Here is a 23,618-nt window from a genome sequence, read left to right as displayed (position 1 = left end):
ATAGAAGGATACAGAACATCCTGTAGATGTTTTTATTTATTGATGGTAAAATCAGGTGAAAGGAATAGGTGCACACTATCTTCACTGCCATTCTTCATCTCTGTGGATCACATGTCAAAGAATGTGACATTAAAATGTAATGTAAAATATTATATTTGATACTATTAAAAAGATGAAAATGTGAAAATTGGGGGATCTTAGAAAATATTTTCACTCATTGGTCAGTCTATAGAAAAAAAATAAAACATTTATATTATCTATTTATACACAGTTCATGAAAATGTCAATTAAATATGGAAATAAGTAATAGAATAACAAAGCTGTTTTGGTCGGGAACTCATTTGAATAACTTTATATCGAATAAGAGAGAAATTAGCCATATAAACTACAAACACCAAATACAGTATCATAATTCTTGTTTATGGATCTGAAAGTTAAGTTAGAAATAAAACTGGTATCTGGGGAAAACAGTTGAATAAATTTATATGGAATAAAAGAAAAATTAACCACTCACCATACCACAAGTATATAAGGCAGTTTTCAAACCCGTTTTCATTTATGGATCTGAAAGTTGGTTTCGAAATAGTTTTGATCAAAGCCTAGAAATCACTGAAGTGGGAGTTCCGAGGAATATTAGGAGGATAACAGATAACCAGTGGCAGAATCCCATTAAAAATGAAAATATTGGAATGGATCTTGACATTATTAGCATTCATAGGATATGAGCTGAGCCAATCTAACGTGGCGTGATCGGTTTGGTGAGGACGGGATAGCAGAACATTATGATGGTAAGAAATGGTCTTATGGACTGTGTTATTTAAAATTATAGCTACTAAACTAAGGCTATGAAGCTAATGCATTATGTCTGTTAACAGTGTGCATTCTGGCTGGTTTGCCTGTTCTTCTACATAGTCTGCACTGATTCATTTCCAATATCAGCGCTCTGTCTCATCTTAGTCCTGTCATATTATGGCAAAGATGCGCAATCTTGACTCTTTTGCTCTTCTTTATTTGCTTTGTTCAACAACTCTTTCACATACCATACTTTTTTCTTTCATATAATCTGTTCCAACCTATATGCAAAAATATTCCTTTGATAATGCACCTATGCAATGAATGACAAGCCATCTGGAGAATTCGCTTGTGTAGGTGTATGAGTGAGATGCACATCCTCCAGCTAAATAATGAAATATAATCAGTTCAATTTTAAGATGCTAAACAAATACCGTGAACCTCGAAGTTCTGATATTTTATATAATTATAAACAGGACTCCAGAAATACCACTTAAATCTACTGGTCAAAATTTTTTTCTCGCCCATAGTATGAGTTGTGTGTGTGTATTACTGTTTACTACAGTTTTAATTTCAGCAACAAGTAGAACAGAAGTAGCATGTTATGTTACATGCTAATCAACTACTAGACAAAAAGAACTTGTTCATTTTACTCTTTCATCTGTCAAAATACACTGTGGCTGAGTTTGTGAGGAATTATGTAAAAAAAAAAAAAATGCTTATTCTGATTTTTATATAAGTATGCTTCTTATATGATGGATGAGTTTCTCCTCATTTGAAATAACTGAGTAAGCATCTATAAGAGGTCTCGCTAATGGAGTCTTTGATTTTGTTTAACGACTTCAGGAATAACATAAATTCTTTACATTTCATATCATTTTGATACTGTTTGCTACTGGATGTATAAGTTCTTTGAAGTCAGTAAATGGATGGTTTATTGAATTTAGCTTTATAATAGGCATATTAAAAGGCACTTCAGGTGTGCAACCATTTTAGAATCTATCTTTCTTTGAAAGCAGCTAGAGGTATGTTTCCCAGGCAATTTTTGGCAAAGTTTAAAAAGGCCTTGAAACCTTGCAGTTACCTAGAGTTTCTGTTAGCAGTCCCAAGATATGTTTTATACATTACAGAATGAAACTTCGTTTTCATAGCACAACAACTACTTGAATTCCTTGAGCCATTTTTGCACATCTTCGTTGTTTTTAGTTGATTACTTAACAGAACTCTGCTTCAGTGTTTTTAATATATTCTGGTGCCTCATTTCTTCAGTTTTTCACTTTATGAAACTGAAAGGTATAGTTTGCATTTCCTTTCATTTATTGTCCATAATGCAGGGCAAATTTATATAAATTATCCATAAAATAATTCAATAGGAAAGACAAATAAGTTTATGAAAACTAAAGAAAATAGTCACCATATGCAGAGAAACTAGGTTAACTTTTCACAATGTAATGTCAATAATGTGATCTGTTCTCCTACTCTTCTTTGCAGGACAACTGTGTTTTTTAATCATTATGTGTGTTCAAGTATATAATTACATTAAGCTAATTCATGTTATGAATTGTAAAAAATAAGAGCTTATGCTAATTAAAGGGTATCTGTATTAAAATTCAGCTATCTCACAAGTTAAAAATATAAAAATGAATTTAAAGTTAAGAGGTTAGTAATAAGGTATTATTTTATAAAAGCAGTTAATTCAGTGTTTATTTTTGCTTTCAACACTGGGCTTGAAACCAGTAATGGTGGCATACAATGGTGGACCAGAGCAGAATTGCTCTAATGTATTATCGAATATGTGCAGAAATAAAAAGAACATTATGGAACATTGCTATGTGTTCAACTGTTGGGGGAGTGAAAAGGAACACAGCAGGGAGGAACCTCATAACTTCTTTGTGTGTCCTCTTATGTATTGTTTAAGGGTAGTTATTTCTCAGAAACTCTAGAAATTCATTCTTTTTACACCTGGATTGCTATCTCGTCATTCCAATTTATATTACCATTATTAAAAATCATCCATGTTTATAAAATCTGCTTATTATTATTTTACGGCATTTATCTGGCCGTCCTCTACATTACTGGGTCTATAGCAACACCCAATTAAATATTTCATCCTGTCCACTTCTACCTCATACCATACTGCCTCATAACCACTGCTACAATTGTTCACCTTGAGCAGTAGTAGCAGCAGTGGTTATGGAAAAGAGTGGTGATGGTGGTCTTTCCATCTCTATTCCTGTCAGAATGTCATTCTCATCCAATCATGTCTCACTTGAATGAATGTATGAATTTGATCAATGCAACAGTTTTGTTCCCATTATTTTGTGTACTTCTGGCATTCATATACAAACATAATACATACTTTATTTCCCGTTCTGTTACAAATTTCATAGGTACCACTTCTCAGATATGACTCCTCCTTACTCCTCCCCCCTTTTTTTCCACTTATACCCCCCCCCCCAAAAAAAAACAAAAAAAAAAAAACAGAATTGATTAATCACTATTATTCACTGCATAGCTTATCTCTAGATGGTATTGGAAAAGACATTCATATTAAAAACTGCACTGATATCACTATCACTGGATTTTATGACTGTCTTGACAGTGAATTGTAAAGACAAACATGAAATCTAAGTTTCTTAATGTCTTGGTAAGATATTAAGAAACTTTTTTTTTCATGTTGGATTATATTGCAAAAGAAATAGTTGCACTTTAAGCAGATTTTCACATCATTAAATCTTATTTAATTATTTTAATGGTCAAGTTTTCTCTAACTTAACTAATAATATTTCCATTTTAATCTTATACTGTCTGATTACCCCAGTGCAGCCTAAAGTGAAAATTATGATGGAACACATTGTCAATGCTAATACTTCTAACAATGAAACTTCACATGTGCAGCTGCATTTAATATTGTGCATATAATTCCAAAAACACATTAACTCTCATAAAATGTTGCATATTCATTGAAACTCTGCTTTGCTAATTGTTAAAAATTTAGTTTGCAAAACTACTTAAACCAAAAAATTTGCAACAAGTCAACTCTCACTATAGCAAACACCACTATAACAAGCTCACTGACTATGATAGATTACCAAAAAAAAAAGTCCTGACCAGAGTCCATTAGGCATAGTCCTATGCTAATAAAATTTCACTATAACAAGCTTCCATTATAACAAACTATTTTTCTTGTCCCTAGTTTGCTATAGTGTGAGTCAACTGTAGCTGAACCACAAATATGTCACTTCCAGCAATGTGTTATTTATTTTTTAGGTAAAAGCAATTTCTTTTTCTTCAAATGGGAATTATTTTGTAACTGTAGGAAACCGACATGTAAAGTTTTGGTATCTTGAATACTCTCGGTCTTCAAAAGTAAGTTGAGTCTGATTATTTCAGTGTTTTTCTTTGAATCTGCTTAGTTTATATATTTAATTTCTGGATTAAACATGTATATTATTTTTGTTTTTGTCAATAGAAACACTTCTTTTTTTATATATATATTAAAAATCTTGTCCAGAGTGGGTTGTCTTATGCAGGATTTGGATCTGAACTGATTTGACCAGAGACAAAAAGTGGTTTTTACCAGCTAAACTATCATGACATCAGAAAAAGGTGCAAAAGAAGATTAAAATCAGGTGCAGTTTAATGTAATTAACAGTTGCTCAGAAGACTGAAATAAAAAATCTGACGATATTGGTGACCTGACAAATAACTGATTAGTTTGGGGAGGGGAATTGATTAGAAACTAGTGATAATATAAATTTAATTATGTAGTATATTATCAGAGTATCTTGTGATCCCTATGAGGGTGTATCAGAAATTAATGAGCTCTGCATATGCTCCCTTTGGACAATAAAAAGGAAAAAAAACATTTGAGGACACTGTAAAATTAAATTAAAAAAGGTGGCAATTTTGTTCCGTCTGTACCGTAGAGCGGATTAGTTACCAGAAGTTTTAACAATATTTTTTTTATCTTTGTTGTCAAAATGACTTCTTCAGGTATGGGAACACTTAAAGCAAATAAAAAACTATAAAAAACACTGTACCATTATAATAACAGACTTGTAAACTGAAGTTAAGTTTGAATTGTCCAATTCAAATTAAGTTTGAATTGGACAATTCAAACTTAACTTCAGTTTACAAGTCTGTTAGTATAATGGTACAGTGTTTTTTATGGTTTTTCATTTGCTTTAAGTGTTCTCACACCTGAAGAAGTCATTTTTGACGAGACATGTTGTGTGCTTCATTAAATTGACTCGTTATCTGTTCTCTCAGTTTCAGTCAGTCAAAAAAACATGAATGTATATATATACAAGTATCCCTCAGTTAACGTGGTTAATTAATCCCTCAACGTTACTGCGTATATCAAAATCGCGTTAATCAAACCTAATAATCAATGGTAAAAATTACAATTCGTCCATGATCGATTACTGTATTAATAATTCGTTTTATATGATACTCTTTTAGGAAAGATAAAAAATGAATGCAAAGTAAATGTTTAATAAATACTTGTACCTACATTAGTTACTGCAATTTTTTTTTTTATCAAAAGAAGTTATCAAGAGTCGTTTGAACAGTTTTAGTTTTTTTTTTCTTATCGGCATAAATTCTACGATAACAAGCAAAATGACTCTACAGACCTCGGCAAACAAGCAATGAAACATAAAGAAAAATCACTGCAAATATAAAACATGATGGTACAAATTAAGTGGATATTGAATCCAACATTATTTCATAGCCGAATATAGAAGCTACAAGAGTTTCGTGCCGAATATAGAAACTACAAGAGTTTCGTGCCGAATATATAGAAACTAAAAGTTTCGGCAGATGCAAGCATAAGCAACCTTATGGGCATCTTGTAGTAAAGGTGGAGTAAGTTCCAGATCGCTTTCCTTAGTATTTTCGGCATAAATTCTATGATAACAAGCAAAATGACTCTCCAGACCTTGGCAAACAAGCAATAAAACATAAAGAAAAAATACTGCAAATATAAAACATGATGATACAAATTAAGTGGATATTGAATCCAACATTATTTCATAGCCAAATATAGAAACTACAAGAGTTTTGTGCCAAATATATAGAAACTAAAAGTTTCAGCAGATGCAAGCATAAGCAACCTTATGGGCATCTCGTAGTAAAGGTGGAATAAGCTCCAGATCTCTTTCCTTAGTATTTTCCATAATGTAAAACACATCTCCTAGAGAACATGTATGATAAATAAGCCTTTGGCTCTCTATTTCAGTAATACACGATGGTTTATTTATTTTCAGTTATAATCTAGAAATTATTGCACAGAGAATAAAAAAAGAAAACAACTCATGACCTCCAAGCTATACACTAAATTGTGTAAGAATATTTATATTAAACATTTCCCGTGTATCTGTCATATCAGCTGCGAGCTCTGCAGGGTTAAAGGTGCGTTAATCAAAACTCTTGCCGCGTATATCAAGGGATTGCTGCAATTAATTTCACCGCATTAAGCAAGGGATACCTATATATATATATATATATATATATATATATATATATATATATATATATATAAACTTGGGAGAAAAAAGACCAGAGACCTTATGAGAATACATTCTGCAGCATCGGAGTTGCCTTAGAGTGCACTGCTTAAAAGATGGAAGCACTGTCCATCACCTATTATATTCACCTTTTATTAAGGATTTTTTCCTTAAAGTTTTGATGGTCTGATAGCTGTTTTGAACTGTTGGTTCTCATCAGGGATCAGACAGAAACCTTAAGATGACAGAAACTCTCATTCAGTACCAAAGCAAGCAATCCTGTGTCAGAGAGTTGTATTTTTCATAACTGAATGGCAGTTAGTGCATAGGCGTAATATCAGTTTAGAGCCTATAAGTCTTCATTTCAGCATTGTGAATAAACAGATCAATCCATTTTTTCATAGCCAACTGTGTGTGTGTGTATACACAAACATAGAAAGCTTTTTAAGTAGTTCAGTCATCCACTTCCAAGGATTGTATTCTCATAAGCTCTCCGGTCTTCATTCAGAGTTTTTTAAGTTTAATATATAGTCATGGTGGTAAAAGTCTTAGAAAAATTGTTAAAAAAGAGAATTCAAGAATGGGTAGATAAAAATATGATATTGTATGAGGGTCAACATGGCTTTGTGAAGGATTGGTCTTGCCTTAGTAATTTACTAACTTCTTATAATAGAGTAACAGCTGAGTTGGATAAAGTAAATGGCTACACGCTGATTTTGCTGGATTTTGCAAAGGCATTTGACAGAACATCACATGGAACATGGAATCATAGGTGGTGACAACATCTTTTGACCAAGATCCGATGTTAATCCCAGTAATGAATACGACACTTATTCTTAATACATTGAATTAATTGAAAGTCACCCACATAGCATAGAATCAGGGCCAAGTGGAGATAGCCAAATATTAATTCCTTGTTCTCTGTCACCTGAATTATCTACTGCTTGTCAAGTTGCACAAAGTATGATAAAAGATATTGAACCTGGTGTCCCACTCTTATTACCTGGAACTGCAGTTTCACCTTTTGTCAGTTCTTCACATCAAGATAGTAGTAGCTTCGTGATGATGATTTGTTGGAATACATCCAGGCCTGCTGCTGTTGTGCCAAGCATTCATAAAATACATGATCAATAGCTTCCACTACAAGGTCAGAGTGTTGCTCAGGAGAAGACACATGAGTCAATTAATTATCCTTGTCACAACATCAGTGTGAGGTCTGCTGCAGATGCTGCACAACCAGAAATAACCAAAAGCATAATATGAAACTGCATGAAAATATCAGACATGAATCTTTGGGTTGGATCTGAACATAAAAGCAGAGTTGATGAAGATGAGGCAAGAGATGAAGTGCATGCACAATGAAATGAAAAGGATTATGGACATACATGAAAGAGTGGAAGGAAAGATAGCCATGCGAAAGATATAAAAAAATTATTCGAGAGTGGCTCTTTATGGAGAGTCCATTATTAGAGGTGTGGTGAATGAGAAGGTGTATAACGTTTGTTTTCTTGGTGGTAGAATGAGTAGAGTGATTGAAGTGTTGGATATGAGGAATAAGAAAGCAAAAAAGTTGGTGGTTGTAGTAGGGACGAATGATTTGGATGGGAACAATGAAAATGTCAGATTGTATATTAGGAGATTATTAAGGAGAGTAAAAGACAACAGTGTAGTAGGAAAGGTAGTCAGTGTGTTGCCAAGGTATGATAGTAATGAATTCAGGTGTTGAGTGAAGATTATGAATGATATGTTAGCACAGTTATGTGAGGAGAAAGGAGTGCATTTTGTAAATGTGTGGGATGAATTTGAGGGACAGATGGAACTGTATAAAGAAGATGAGTTGCATTTAAATGGTTTTGGTGTGAGTGTGCTGGAGAGATTGTTGCTTGCAGAAGAGGTAATGATTGTAATGAATAGATCTGAGGTGGTGTGAGGTGATATGAAAGAGCAAAAAAGGAGCAGGATAGGGAGGCTTGCAAGTGGAAAGGTGAATATTAAATATCATGAATGAAGTAAATGAGAGAGTGGAAGCACAACACAAACAGGGACACTTTATTATTGGAACGTTTATTTTAAATTGTGAAATATAGAGAATAATTATGAATTTATTGATCAAAATGAATTAGTCGTAAATTATGATGTTGGAAAAGAAATTTAATTTTTCAACATTTTTGGGAGAAACCTACATCTGATTTCTTCATAAATATAAATATCTCCCCTTCTGAAACAACTTTTTTGATGAATATGCTGGTAGCTAGTGCCAAAGAAGTATTGTCTGAGAAATTGTACTGCAGAATAAGTTTATTCATTATCCTTAAAAATTCTTTTTTCTGATTTTTGAACTGATTATGGCCCGTTATCCAATGCAGTCATTTCAGCCATAAGCATAATGGAAAGATTTTGCCTGTCACTTCACCTGCAAACTTTGTTTGCTTACACTTGAGTAAAGGATGAAACCAAGAATATAATTTCCTTACATCTTTAATTTATATTTTCTTTAAATTTATTTTTCTTTAAATTTATTTTATTTATTTAAATTTCTTTAAATATAAAGTCAAAGAAAAATTTTATTTTTCTTTGACTTTTCACCAGATTTTTATTCATTATTGCTTATCTTTTTCCTTTCATGTTAGCTGGTCTCCATATGGGGATGGTATGGTTTTTCTGCTTTGAAACTTGAGGATCCCTTCTCCCATTTTTCCATAAGTATTTATAACTCTTCAGAATTTATTTTTTTAAATTTTTATTTTTTAAATAAAAAAGACAAGCCCTTATTAAACTCAGGAGTTATACAAGCCCATCCAGAGCAGACTTTTACAAACACCCTTGCCCACAGGACTCTAACCCACAACCTGTTGGTTGGAAATTGGATATGCTACCCACTTTGCCATCCATACCAATTAATGGATATTGTGTTGTGTTTAATTCAAGCACAACAAAATGGATATTTTGTTGTGCTTGAATTAAACAATATTATTTTAGAAATTGCAAAATTGGTTATAGTTATACAAATCTCTAAAACAGTAGTTCCCAACCTTTTCCACTTGCATACACCTTTTAAAATCATTTCTATAAATTGTATCCCTTGTTTTTAAAATAGCTGTTTCTAAATACTGACACCTTTGTTCAGTGCCTATCATAATGTAAAATAGTTTACCTTACTTGTTTTTCTGCATTACTGATTATTTGTCGTGTACCCCCGGGGTTACACGTGCCACCTGTTGGGAACCAATGCTCTAAAACAGTGTGTGTGTGCATTCTCTAATAAAATGTAGAATTTTTTAAAAATGATTTTACTTTTTTGTTCTTTTAGTATAAATTAGAGCCAGTGCCACTGATGGGACGCTCAGCAATTCTTGGAGATCAGCGCAATAATTATTTTTGTGATGTTGCATGTGGCCGTAATGAGATGGCAGATAGTACATATTCAATTACGAAATCTGGTCTCTTGTGTCAGTTCAATAGCCGACGGCTTCTGGATAAATGGGTCGAATTAAGGGTAAGTTAACTAGGTTGCATGTAATGAGTTCTTTTAATGAGACCACAATGTTTATTTTATTTATCAATAAAACCATGGCATTTATTACTCGTTTTTCCCTTTCATTTTATCCTTTTATATTAGAATTCATTCCATGCAATGAAATTATAACTGCTTTCTCCCCTGTTTGAAAGGACTAAATACTATAATAATATAAGGAATGAAAGCTTAATTTAAGACAAACAGGAAGATAATTTGTTTGTTTTGTTGTGTATTCCTTGTGTGAGAATAAACTAAAGGTTTATGGTTTACAAAGTTTAGTTGATAGATAGAGCTGACATGATATAAATTACCAATGGAGTTTTATAGAGTAGCTGCTATCATCTTTAACCCATTCACTTTGGTCCTAGTTTAATAGAGAGTGAGATATTATGGATATTGTGTGAATAATGGTTAATGTGGTCCTCCTGCATTGAGTTGTCAGACTTCCTGAATAAAATGCTCCTGTATAATAATATTTGAGCATTTCTGGTATCTCATCTACTCCTCACTTCCTCTTTCTGACAGCTTTTTTTTTATTTCCGTTGCTGAAATATATTCATGAAGACAGTCTTCCTAGTTGTTTACTTCCATCTTTTGTCACACCTTATTTCATTTAATAATTTCCAAAATAACCTATCATCAACTTTTATGTTACTTTTATTATTGCTGATACCTTTTACAGTGCTTTATCCCTATTTCTAAGCTTTTTCACAATAACTATCTTCACGATAGTTACAATTTACTCTCACTATAGCAAATTCATAGGTTCTAAAGTAAACTGATTATATCAAACTATTCACTCTAACAAACTGTTTTTCTGGTCTCTATGAGTCGGCTATAGTGAAAGTTAACTGTAACTATCATGAAGATAGTAACAAAATAAGAAAGTGAAACACTGTGTAAAACAACCTAAACAAAAGTCATGGGAGGATTTTGGTAAGAACACGGAAAATAAATAGCAAGGTGGCAAGATATTTTGGAGGTTGTTGAAGAAACTCAGAAATGGAGGCAAGAGTGCTGTAAAATGAATTAGAGATGATAAAGATGGTATGAAAACTGGAGAAAATGATATCCTTGATGTATGGAGTAATTACTTTGAAAAATTGCTAAATGAAACAATCAATGACAGCACAGTGGTAAAAAACACTGACCAGGCATGCAATCAGGAATACATATCCATACTTGAATTAGAAAAAGCCATCAAAAACCTGAAATATGGAAAGGCAGCTGGAGTAGATGATATTCGATCAGAAATGCTCAAGTATGGAGGTATAAAAGTCTTACAGTGAATGTGAGAATTAGAGTTATTTCTCTACTGAGGGTTCCTGGTAAGATTAATTAATAGAATTGTTGAAGAAAAGCTTGTTGATAAACAAACTGGATTCAGGCCAAATAGAGGCTGTCAGGATCAGATTTTCACTTTGTGAGAAATAGCTGAGAAATCATGGGAATATAACAGAGATCTGTATTTAAGTTTTGTGGATCTGGAAAAGGCATATGACAAGGTGCCAAGAGAGAAGCTATTCAAAATGCTATAGTTATATGGTGTTAATAAGGCATTATATCAAGCAATGCTTAGTCTCTATTTGAGTTATAAGTTAGCGGTTAGAATTGAAGGAAGTACAGGAAGATGGTTTAATGTTAAACCTGGTGTCAGACAAGGATGTACATTATCCCCTCTGTTATTCATTATCTATATGAATCACATTATGAAGGAAAGTGGTAATAAACATGATATCAGAATTGGAGATGTTAATGTCTGCTCTTTGCTTTATGTGGACAATGTTATACTTCTAAATAAATCTGCTACAAGTTTGCAAGATTCCCTGACTAAATTGAATAACTGTTGTAATAGATATGGTATGAAGGTCATTATTAAAAAGACAAAGACAATGAAAATACGCAGAAACATTGAAAATATGAACTGCATTGTGAATGGAGAACCTATAGAACAAGTAAAACATTTCAGCTACTTAGGCATGATTTTTAGTGAAGATGGTAAATTAAATATGGAAATAGACAACAGAATCAACAAAGCTGGTATTTTATGAAGTCAATAGAATAAATTTATATATAAAAAGAGAGAAATTAGTCAGAACACTAAATTAGCTGTATACAAGACAGTGTTCAAACCAGTTTTAACCTATGGATCTGAGTGCTGGGTCAGAAATAAAACACTTGACCAAAGACTAGAGACCGCAGATATAAGAGTCCTGAGAAAGATTAGAGGCGTGAACAGATGGCATCAATGGCAACATCATATTAAAAACGAAGATATTAGGAAAGCATTTGAAATTGTCAACATCCAGGAATTCATTAGCAGAGCTAATCTCAGGTTGTATGGTCACTTGAACAGAATGGGGGAGGAAAGATTATCAAAACAATGTTCTCTGCCTGGTTGGCAGGAAAAAGAATTAGAGGAAGACCAAGATATAGGTGGATTGTTATGGTTAAAAGTGCCTTAGAAGATAGAAATATAGGATCTGATTATTTTAGAGTCTTGTCAGACTGATTTGGAGGAAAATTGTAGATAGGAAGTTAGTAATGATGTAAATTTTTCATGTAGTACTATCATATCCTGTACACTCCTTGGGGATACATTACAGGAATTTGATGATGATGACTTATAACCCGAGCCTAACATCTATTAATTATTATTTAAAACTGTTCTTGCCTCTTTTTATCTAAAAAATCGTGTCAATAACATCAGTTATGTCACCCTGGTATTTCTGTAGTTCCTCTAGTAATTCCACTTTTCCGTTAATGCTTTTAATGTTGATGGTGATGCCTGCCTTCAATTCCTGTTATTGATATTGTTTCAGTAGGTGAATTTTTATTTTTTGCTCTGTTTCCTAACAAAAAGCATTGTTCGTTTCATGCTGGATAGGGTTACATATATTCATGTTGTTCATGAATGAGTTTTTTTTATTATTTAAGCCAATACAGAATTCAAAATGTCATTCCATTCTGTTTCATTTAGTATCCAGGTGGATATGAGTACAGGGACTTACCATTTGTAGTTGAGGATTGGAAATTAAGTCATAAATGCATAAAAAAAAAAAAAAAAAACAGACAGCTTATTTTAGGCTATGTAGAGGTCTCCTGTTAGTTATTTAACTTAAGGGACCCTGTCACTGTTTTTTCAAGAAGAATTTGTAAAGTGGCAGTTGTGTACATGAAGTTTTTCAATTATACAGATGTTTTTAAAAAAGTAAATTTGCTGTTTTAGATTATTTCAATGAAATGCTAACAATTAAATTCATTATGCATATATTCATTTGTCATCGCCATGACAATTACTGGGGTGCTTAAGGGTCAAAGCAGTATAACTGAGAGGAGACCTCCACATAGCCTTTAAAGGAATGTGGAGAACCGAACAGGGCTTCTGGCCTAATGTCCAATCCTCACCTTCTCGTGGTGCACCCTGTTGGGTATCTACTTTGATACTGAACGAACGAGGATGGGCTGGCAATTTGGGATTTAGCCGACCAAATTGTATTCTTATTGGTTAAACCAAAATAAAAAATGATGGTACGACATGACAAAATTTCATGCCAGCTGGGGCGTCGCCCGGTTAAACAAGGCTCCCGTTGTTTTTGCCAGGGAACCAGGGCGAACAGCGAAAAGTCAGCTACTGGAACAAATCTGAAAACAAACCCCAACTCAACATCACCAGAGTTAAAGATCGGTACTATCAACGTAAGAAGCCTGAATGGCAAAGAAATGGAGCTAGCTGAGAAATTAGGTAAGTACCAGATCGACATAATAGGGGTGACTGAAACAAAAAAGACCAAAACTGGTGAGATCTTTCTGAGCAATAAATACAAAATGTTATATTCAGGCAATGACAATCAAGGAAAAGAAGGAGTAGCCATAGTATTCAACACAAAATACGAGGCTAATCTTCTTGAATGGCAGTCAGTCTCAAGTAGAGTAATGTGGGCAAATATGAGAATGGGGAACTGGACAATGAGACTTATTTGTGCCTATGGTCCCACAGAAGGTTCTACTAAGGTAGAAGTGGAGGAATTTTTTGAGGCTTTAGAAAAAGCAACTGACACAATGAAAAAGGAAACGTTGGTCCTAGTTGGGGATCTAAATAGTAGAGTAGGAAATGATTGTGAGACATACAAAAATATTTTGGGAAAATTTGGAGAAAAGAGCAAAGCTAATAATAATGGCAAATATATGTTGGATTTCTGCTCAGGACATGGACTGGTTATTACTAACACCATGTTCCAACATAAAAATGTGCACAAATTCACATGGAGAGAAGAGACTAGGAATAAGAAAAGTCTCATTGACTATGTTATTGTTGATAGTGATGTTTTCTCCCTGGTGCAGGACACCAGAGTGTACAGAGGATTTGAAATTGGAAGTGATCACTATTTAGTCTTGAGCAGGATAAAATTGAATTTCATATTGAAAAGAATAGCATGTAAGAAAGTTTTAAAGCGAATAAAAGTTGAGCAGCTCTCAGATGTGAACTGTAGACTAAAATACAGAAATATTATTGAAAAGAAAATGAAAGAGTTTGAGAACAGGAATCAAACCTTGGAGATTCAGTGGCAAACTCTGAAGGAAACATTGATTGGTTCTGCCAGAGAGGCATGTGGTGAGGTTGTGTGCAAGGATAAAAAAATCAGAACTTCCTGGTGGACACAGGAAGTTAAAGAGGCAGTGAAGGAAAAGAAGAAAGCATATCAAAAGTTTCTGGCAAATAAGTCAGCTTTTACTCTTACAGAATACAGAGACAAATGTAAGAAAGCTAAACAGTGTGTAAAACTAGCTAAACAAAAGTCATGGGAGGACTTTGGCAAGAATATAGAAAATAAATATCAAGAAGGTGGCAAAATATTCTGGAGGTTGTTGAAGAAGCTTAGGAATGGAGGAAAGAGTGCTGTAAAAGGAATTAGAGATGATAAAGGTGAAATGAAAACAGGAGAAAAAGATATCCTTGAAGTATGGAGTAATTACTTTGAAAAACTGCTAAATGAAACATGCAGTGATGACAGCACAGTGATAAAAAACACTGACCAGGCATGCAGTCAGGAATACATATCCATACTTGAAGTAGAAAAAGCCATCAAAGGCTTGAAATGTGGAAAGGCAGCAAGAGTAGATGATATTCGACCAGAAATGCTGAAGTATGGTGGTATAAGAGTCTTACAGTGGCTGCACTGCATAGTTCAGAAAGCCTGGACAGAGGGACGAATTCCCGTTGATTGGAGTAGAGCTCTCATAGTACCCATATATAAAAAGGGAAATAAAACTGAATGTGAGAATTACAGAGGTATTTCCCTACTGAGTGTTCCTGGCAAGATCTATGCAAGTATACTTGAGAAACGATTGAGAAGAATTGTGGAAGAAAAGCTTGGTGAAGAACAAGCTGGATTCAGGCCAAATAGAGGCTGTCAGGATCAGATCTTCACTTTACGACAAATAGTGGAGAAAGCATGGGAATATAACAAAGATCTGTATTTAAGTTTTGTCGATTTGGAAAAGGCATATGACAAGGTGCCAAGAGAGAAGCTATTCAATAGGCTGCAGTTATATGTTGTCAATGGGGCATTATATCAAGCAATACTTAGTCTTTATTTGAGTTGTAAGTCAGCAGTTAGAATTGAAGGAAGTACAGGAAGATGGTTTAATGTAAAATCTGGTGTGAGACAAGGATGTACATTATCCCCTCTGTTATTCATTATCTATATGGATCACATTATGAAGGAATGTGGTATTAAACCTGATATCAAAATTGGAGATGTTAATGTCAGCTCTTTGCTTTATGCGGATGATGTTATACTTCTAAATAAATCCGCTACAAGTCTGCAAGATTCTCTGACTAAATTGAATAGCTGTTGTAATAGATATGGTATGAAGGTCAGCAATAAAAAGACAAAGACAATGAAAATAGGCAGAATCATTGAAAATGTCAACGGTGTTGTGAATGGAGAACCTGTGGAACAAGTAAAACATTTCAGCTACTTAGGCACAATTTTTACTGAAGATGGTAAATTAAATATAGAAATAGACACAGAATCAGCAAAGCTGGTGTGGTGGGAAGTCAATTGAATAAATTCATATAGAATAAGAAAGAAATTAGTCGGAACACTAAATTAGCTGTATACAAGACTGTGTTCAAACCAATTTTAACTTATGGATCTGAGAGCTGGGTCAGAAGTAAAACACTTGACCAAAGACTAGAGACCGCAGATATGAGAGTCCTGAGAAAGATTAGAGGCATGAACAGATGGCATCAATGGCAATATCATATTAAAAATGAGGATATTAGGAAAGAACTTGACATTGTCAACATCCAGGAATGCGTTAGCAGAGCTAATCTCAGATGGTATGGTCACTTAAATAGAATGGGAGAGGAAAGATTAGCAAAACAAGTGTTCTCTGCCAGGTTGGCAGGAAAACGACCCAGAGGAAGACCAAGATATAGGTGGATTGATACGGTACAAAGTGCCTTAGACGATAGAAATATAAGATCTGATAATGTTGGAGTCTTGACAAGTAACAGACTGATTTGGAGGAAAATTGTAGATAGGAAGTTAGTAATGATGTAATTTTTTCATGTAGTACTGTCATATCCTGTACACCCCTTGAGGGTACATGGCAGAAATTTGATGATGATGTTGATGACAATTTCTTGTTGTGTCTGTGAATATGAGCATCAGTGAAATAAGTATTGGGGCATGTTCTCATTTCAGAATAGAACATAGTGATATCTCTATTGATGCTATCAAACGAATCACATTACACTATCTTCTGATCAGATTAGTGAGTGTAGATGTGACAGATGCCTTGGAACACCATGCTCAGATGTTATTCCATCTGTGAACTTTGATGGCATGATGTTTCTGAGCTGTTTTTCCTGGTATGACGTGGACCTTTGGTTTATTGCCTAAAAGGATGAATATGCTATACTGTTGTATAATTTAATACTTCCTATGTCATTATTGTGGAACAGACCACAATTCTGCAGATATTACAGAACTGAATTAGTTCTGAACTATCACAGCATGATTCAAGCAAAAATGATGTGGACGAACTACTTGACTGGCCTGTACAAAGTCTCAGTCTGTTGTGTCAGACAACACCCTTGGGATATCTCTGGTGTTCGTTGTGTCAGACTAATGCATCGGGCATTGGTTTAGTACGTGGATTAGCGGTAATGTCAAAGGAAGAATGGTCTGAAATACCCAACCAGTATTACAGACTGCTAAAGAGTATACCTGAAAGGGTGAAGAATGTGATCCATGCTAAAGGAGGACACATTGAGGTTTGTGCAATATAAGTTTCTCTGAAATATTGTGTTATCCCAGTACTTATTTCATTATGATGTTTCTATTTAAGAAATTGATTCAATTATTGATATCTTGGATTGAAAAGAAATTTAATTTCCTCTTAATTTTATTTTAACCTTTCCACCTCAGTATGTTTCATAATGAATGTTGGTTACTGATCAAATGATTTCTGTAATTCTGAATATTTTAACATTTAGACATCAAGTGCCAATAGTATTTCAGTTGGAGAAGAACATATCTTTGTTGGATGTGCTGAAGGTGTTGTGAGGTGCTTTAGTCCATACACTTTGAACTTCATAGCTACCCTTCCAAGGCCTCACTGTTTGGGAATAGATGTTGCAAAAGGTCTTGTAAAAAGGTAAGAGTACAGAAAAATTTACTCTTCTTCATGAAGGGAATGCATTTCTCTCACATGATTGTTTGAATCTAATTTTTGCATCTCATGACACATTTGTTTCCCAGAACTAAACTCAATAAAGCAAACTGCAGAAAATTTCTTCTAGCAATGCTCTATAGTAGCAGTGCTATTCTAAAGAAATTCCACTATTTCTATGGTCCTATGAATCCACTGTAGTAATAGCTGACTGTAATTATGACAGAACCTAAAAATAAATTCTATACTAAGAGACAAGCAGAACTTAAAACTGCCAAACCATACCTAATTAACTTAATAGCATTGTGTAGAGATCACATTTTAACAAGCACTTGGGATTATAGGAAAGGCCATTGAGATGAAAAAAAAAAAAAAATTCATATTTAAAACATCTCTTACCTTATATATCCTCATTTTGCTATGACAAGTTCTGATTGTTAATAGGATGTATGTACAATTATTTAATTTCAAGTGAAATAAATACATCCTTCTGTCTCACTAATTCATTGATGTGGGTCTTTAGCAAAAGTGAGAAAGGTTTTACATGCATGTGATTTTGAAACCCTACTAATGCACTGAATGATCTGCTAAAGTATGCACTGAATTCAGTACATCCTTTAGCAGATCATGTAACTGAAACTAAGCACCATCATGTTCCAAGGTTTACTGAAACTAATTCTGAATAGGAAGTAGTCATGTCATTCACTTTGGTTGATGAGAGAGTGATTTCCATAAATGGGAACTAAATGAATTTAAAATTCCTGACTAAAGCCTCATAGCATAATATCAGTGATATTCTGAAGAAAATTTGACTATAAACTTTTTATGGTCTACTCTTTTTTTTTTTAAATATATAAGCTACTTGCAGCTTATATTATTATATTATATTATTATAATCACGTGACACCTCCAAGGAATCCCAGGACTGATCGAGGGAGAGCACCCACTCTACAATTCTGTCTCCACCACTCAGTCCACCAACTACAACAAACCGCATCATCTACACCAATGCCATCTACTGTCCACCACCATCACTAGTATTTCCACAGACAGTCACAAACATACATATCCACAGTGGGATTCAAACCCACAGCCATTTGGCTGGAGAGCGGATATACTAAAAGGTCTTAATCAGTCCAGCCTAGTTGTTATTTTTATATGTTATATATATTATTGCAACTACTTATAAGCTACTACTTATAGTGATATTCTACCATCACTCACATATGGATCAGAAACATGGAACACAACAAGAAAAGAAGAAGAGACTCTCAGAATAACTCAGCATGCAATAGAATGCAGGATTTGTAACATCACAGAATGGAACATGTTAGAAACATGGAACTAAGAAAGAGATCAGGCATAAAAGATGTGGTAACTGCAGTATATGAAAGCATGATGAGATGGGGAGGTCACATAGCCAGACTCAGGGATAACATTTGTCATGACAGATGGACATATAGAATACTCAACTGGCAACCAAGAATAAAGAGAAAACCAGGAAGACCACCTACAAGATGGGAAGATCCACTAGTGAAATCTATGGGTAGTATAACATGGAAGAGAGAGGCTCAAGATCGAGATCGTTGGAGGCATCTTTGTGACCTGCATTCATGGAGAAATCCTGAGTGAAACACGAGTCCATCAAGGTAATCGAGGTAACTTATAAGCTAAAATTGCAGGGGGGGGGGACCAACCTTGAAATGTATTTTATAAGCTATTTTCATATATGATGAATAGTTTTTTCCCAAATGAATGGTTTTTTGAGTAAGATGAGGAACACTCAATTTTTCAAATTGCATTCTTCTTATATATTCCCCCCCCAACACAGAATAGGTTCATCCTCTTTCCAGTGTCCTATTTGTATAGATATGAACCAAGTGATTCTGCTATGTCATGAAATAACTTGCATTTCATGTGTTTTCATGCTGCACAGTTTTACCATGTTAATTTTGAAGTTTTCATTGAGATGGATTTCAGGTAGTTATGTGGGCAGACTTCAAGATGAGGAAATAGGCAATGAAAGTTATTTGTGCCTGTGGTCCCACAGAAGATACTTCTAAGAAAGCAAGAAGTGGAGAAATTTATTTGAGAAAGCAGCTGATATAAAGAAAATAGAAAAAAGTGATCCTTGTTGGAGATCTAAACAGCAGAGTAGGAAACAAATTCTATCAGTCAAAAAAGGAATGTTTTAGGAAAATTTGGAGAAAAGGGTAAAGCTAATAGTAATGGGGTATATCTACTGGATTTCTGCTCAGGATATTATTATTATTATTAAGAGACCTCCAGGGAGTCGGAGACTCATCGATGGAGGTCACATACTACAGACACCAGCAATCATACTTATTCTTGAATTCATTCACATTGCTTGCATTCACAACATCAATGGCAATCCATTCCAATCACGCACTGCCCTCTGAGAGAAAAATCTAGCTCTCACACCCTTCTTGGCAGCCTTCCTCAGCTTCCAAGGATGCCATCTCGTTCTTTCTCCACCCTCCAGAAATTGAAAAATTCCATCAATTGAAATCTTGTATGACCCTTTCAGAAGTTTGTAAATCTCAATCATATCACCCCTCTTTCTCCTGTTTGCTAGTGTCTGCAGTCTACAAATTCTTAATCTCTCTTCATAATCAGCATTCCACAAACCTGATATCTTTTTTAACACCCTCCTTTGTACTTAATCCAATATATCAGAATCACAATGAAGACCAGGAAAAAGACCCATGCAAAATAGTCCAAGTGAGGTCTTATGTTCGGCCTATTCAAATCATTCTACAAAGACTGCATATCAGCAGCATTCCTCATTCCTTGTAAAGAGGCAAAATAACATCCTTATCTTTACATGTGAATGTTTGTTTCAGCATTGCAATTATCTTTTGAATTGTATTTGCAATCTTTGCCACATGGCCCCTGAACTTCAACTTCCTATCCATTAACACTCCAAGATCCCTAGCTTCATCAGTTTCTTCTAGCCTAATCCTACCAATACAATACAACATTGGATATCTAATCATGCTGAAGTGAATGACTTTACATTTACTCACAATGAGCATTTTCCCCATTTTCACACCCATTTTCCCATGCCCACAATTTCAGCCTATTCAAATCATTCTGCAAAGACTGCATATCAGCAGCATTCCTGATTACCCTAACCTATCTTTGCATCATCAACAAATAGCTGTACATCGCTTGTCAAATCCTTCCCAATATGATTAATATACAGATTGAATAACAGTAGACCAAGCACCGATCCTTGTGGTACACCACTTGTTACCTTAAACCTTGCAGATTCGGATCCTCCATATATCACTTTTTGATATGTCAGTCAGCCATCCTCTTATCCATGCTAATATTGTATAACCCAAACCCATTTTCTCCAATTTATGCAACAGTCTACCATGCTGTATTCTGTCAAAAGCCTTAGCAAAATCCAAAAGTATCATGGTGCATTCATTCCCCTTCTCTAGTTCAATGGTAACATTGTTAGAGAATGTGAGCAAGTTGCTAAGACATCGCCTTCCCTTAGTAAACCCATGTTGCTCATTGCAAAGTAGAGATTCACTGTCAACCCATTTCTGAATGTGAGCCCTAACCAATTTTTCCAAAATATTTACCACCACTCCTGAGTTACTATAATTGGTCGAGAGTTGGATACATTGGTCGTTGCACCACCCTTGTGCAATGGAATTGCCATATGTTCCTTTCATTCCTGCAGAATCTTCCCTGTTCTGAGACTCATATTAAACAGCATGGTCAAAGGAATGGCCAGTTCAGCTGAACACTCTTTTTTTTAGCACACATGCTGATATTCCATCAGTCCCTATTGCTGAATTCTTATTCAGTTTTTGCAACAGCTCTAAAACCTCGGCCTCACACACCTGTGTTTCTTCATCTAGTGAAGAGGTAATAACGGTGAGCTCAATGTTGTGTTCACCAGCTTTTAACGAAATGGGCACTCATTAATTGAACAACCTCTTCTGCATTTGTAATCCTCATGCCATCTGGATTTATAAGAGTTATTTTTTCATATTCATTCTTTCTTTTACTTGCAGCATATCGATAGAATTCTTGTGGATTTCTTTAGCACTCAGAGCCAGTTTCTTTTCATACTCAGACTTTGCTTTACGTACAACAGTTGTGACTATTCTAGACTGCTTCTTATAATGTTCATAACGGACGTCATCCTTATGCAAACAGTATTTCTTCCACATTGTCCTTTTCTTACGAATTTCTTGCTTAATAAGATTACACATCCATTTGACTCCTATTCTATTTATTCTTCGAACTCTCAGGACACATTCTGATATCGCATCATTTAAGTCTTGTTTAAATGCTTCCCATGCACTGTCGATATTCTTTCCATCCAGCAACCGATCCCATTCCACTGAACTCAGTATACTCCTCAGTTGGTTATAATTTTTCCTTTGTAGTTCAGCATGTAACCTTTTCTGAATGGAACATTCATAAACTTAGTTACTTCCCAAGTGATACCACATGATCACTGTTACCAACTGGAGGCAGAATAGTTATGTCTTTAACTGAAACACTCTCTGACACTATAATCAAATCTAACACTCTTTGACCTCGAGTTCCTTCTGTCACATGCTGCTTGAGGAAGTTGTCCCTTAACAGCTCAATAAATGTATTTTCATTTTTCTCATGAGAATCTACTGTTACCCAATCAATATTTGGATAATTAAAGTCTCCCATCATGATTACTCTTTTCGTGCTCATCTTTTCTATTTGGTAATGCATTTCTTCATCACTAGCAACTGATCCACCAGGTCTGTAACAACACCCCACTATGTAATTGATCTTGTTAGATTCCACCTCACACCAGATGGCTTCAAACTCATTGCCATATGAAATATTGTTAGTAGTAGTACTACAGTCATAGGACTCAACTCTAACTGGATTGAAGTCATCTGATATCATTAGCAGCACACCCCATCCTCTCCTATCATCTCTATCCTTCTTAAAAAATACTGTACCCTTTACACTCAATACCAGTTAGTAGATCTGATTCACTAATACCTACAATCTGAGGTCACAACATATTGACTAAGGCAACAAACTCCATCCCTATGTTTCTGATACTCTTAGTATTCGTGTACAGACATAATAATCTACCTGCTTGTTTGTCTTTTCTGCAGTCTGCCTGACACAGTTGGAAAACTTGCATATCTCTATTCTCTAATGCCTTACACATGTAGACATCTTTGCACACATTTGATGGCTCCAAACCAGACAAACACAAACCTGAAATTGTTCTTTCCTCGTCAACATTTTCATGACAAAGCCCATTCCCATCATTAACACAGTTATATATCATTGTCGCACTTGCACTCACATTCACACCGTTCCTCCCTTTATAATTTAGTTTCCCTGACTCTCTGTGTTAGATCTCATACCAGTTATTAGTTTTTCCAGACTCCTGATACCAAACACATTCAGGTGTAGGCCATCCCTCTAATACAAATCCAGTCTTCCCTCAAACTCACTCCACACATCCAGAAACTCGCATCCATTCCTTTTACACAGCTTATGCATGGAATCATTTGCCATCATAGCTCTTCTTAATTCATTTTTATCATAGCATGGTGAAATGCTAACGATTTTCACTTTCTCACTCTTCACTCTTGCCTCTTCCAACAACCTTTTCATGTCCTCTCTCATACTGAACTTATCACCAGTTAAATCGTTAGTACCTACCACAACTACAATTTCATTTACTTTTCTTTTCTGTTTTTGAATTGCTTGTGTTATATTTTTAATTTTTGCTCCAGGAAAACTCGATGTTATAACTCTTTCATCTATAGCATGTTTTATTATAGAGTCACCATACCAAATAACTTCTTTCTTTTTAGTAACAACGTCACTCACCTGATTTCCGTTATTTCCTTGCTTTATTGTTTCTTATTTTCGTGTTCATTTTCTTTTTCTCCCTATGCTCATTTAAACACCTTTCAACTTTTTGCAATTCCCTCATCATCTCTCTAACTTTTAATTTGGCAGTTAATTGATTTTCGTTAACCTCCTCCATGTGTACAATAACCTCATTAACAGGGCCAACCATCTTGTTCTCGCCTGCGGTGTTTTTTTTAACATTA

At 34.6% G+C, this 23,618-nt stretch overlaps 1 protein-coding gene across 2 annotated transcripts in view; it reads left to right on the top strand.

The window, feature by feature from the left end:
* The window catches only part of LOC150102187 (mitogen-activated protein kinase-binding protein 1-like), a 344,972-nt gene that overhangs the window by 93,962 nt on the left and 227,392 nt on the right, over positions 1-23,618 (top strand). For both annotated transcript variants that reach the window (XM_090398639.1, XM_090398638.1), the window contains exons 7-9: positions 4,063-4,161; positions 9,613-9,798; positions 17,330-17,490. In XM_090398639.1, coding sequence (XP_090254765.1) covers positions 4,063-4,161; positions 9,613-9,798; positions 17,330-17,490 — 446 coding nt within the window. The remainder of the gene's footprint in view (positions 1-4,062; positions 4,162-9,612; positions 9,799-17,329; positions 17,491-23,618) is intronic.

Source organism: Typopeltis vanoorti, chromosome 10 (assembly GCF_054136105.1).
Source record: "Typopeltis vanoorti isolate ZY-2024b chromosome 10, IOZ_Tvanoo_1.0, whole genome shotgun sequence".
NCBI lineage: Eukaryota > Metazoa > Arthropoda > Arachnida > Uropygi > Thelyphonidae > Typopeltis > Typopeltis vanoorti.
The sequence above is the reverse complement of the archived record's forward strand: the minus strand, read 5'-3'. Positions and strand labels throughout refer to the sequence as shown.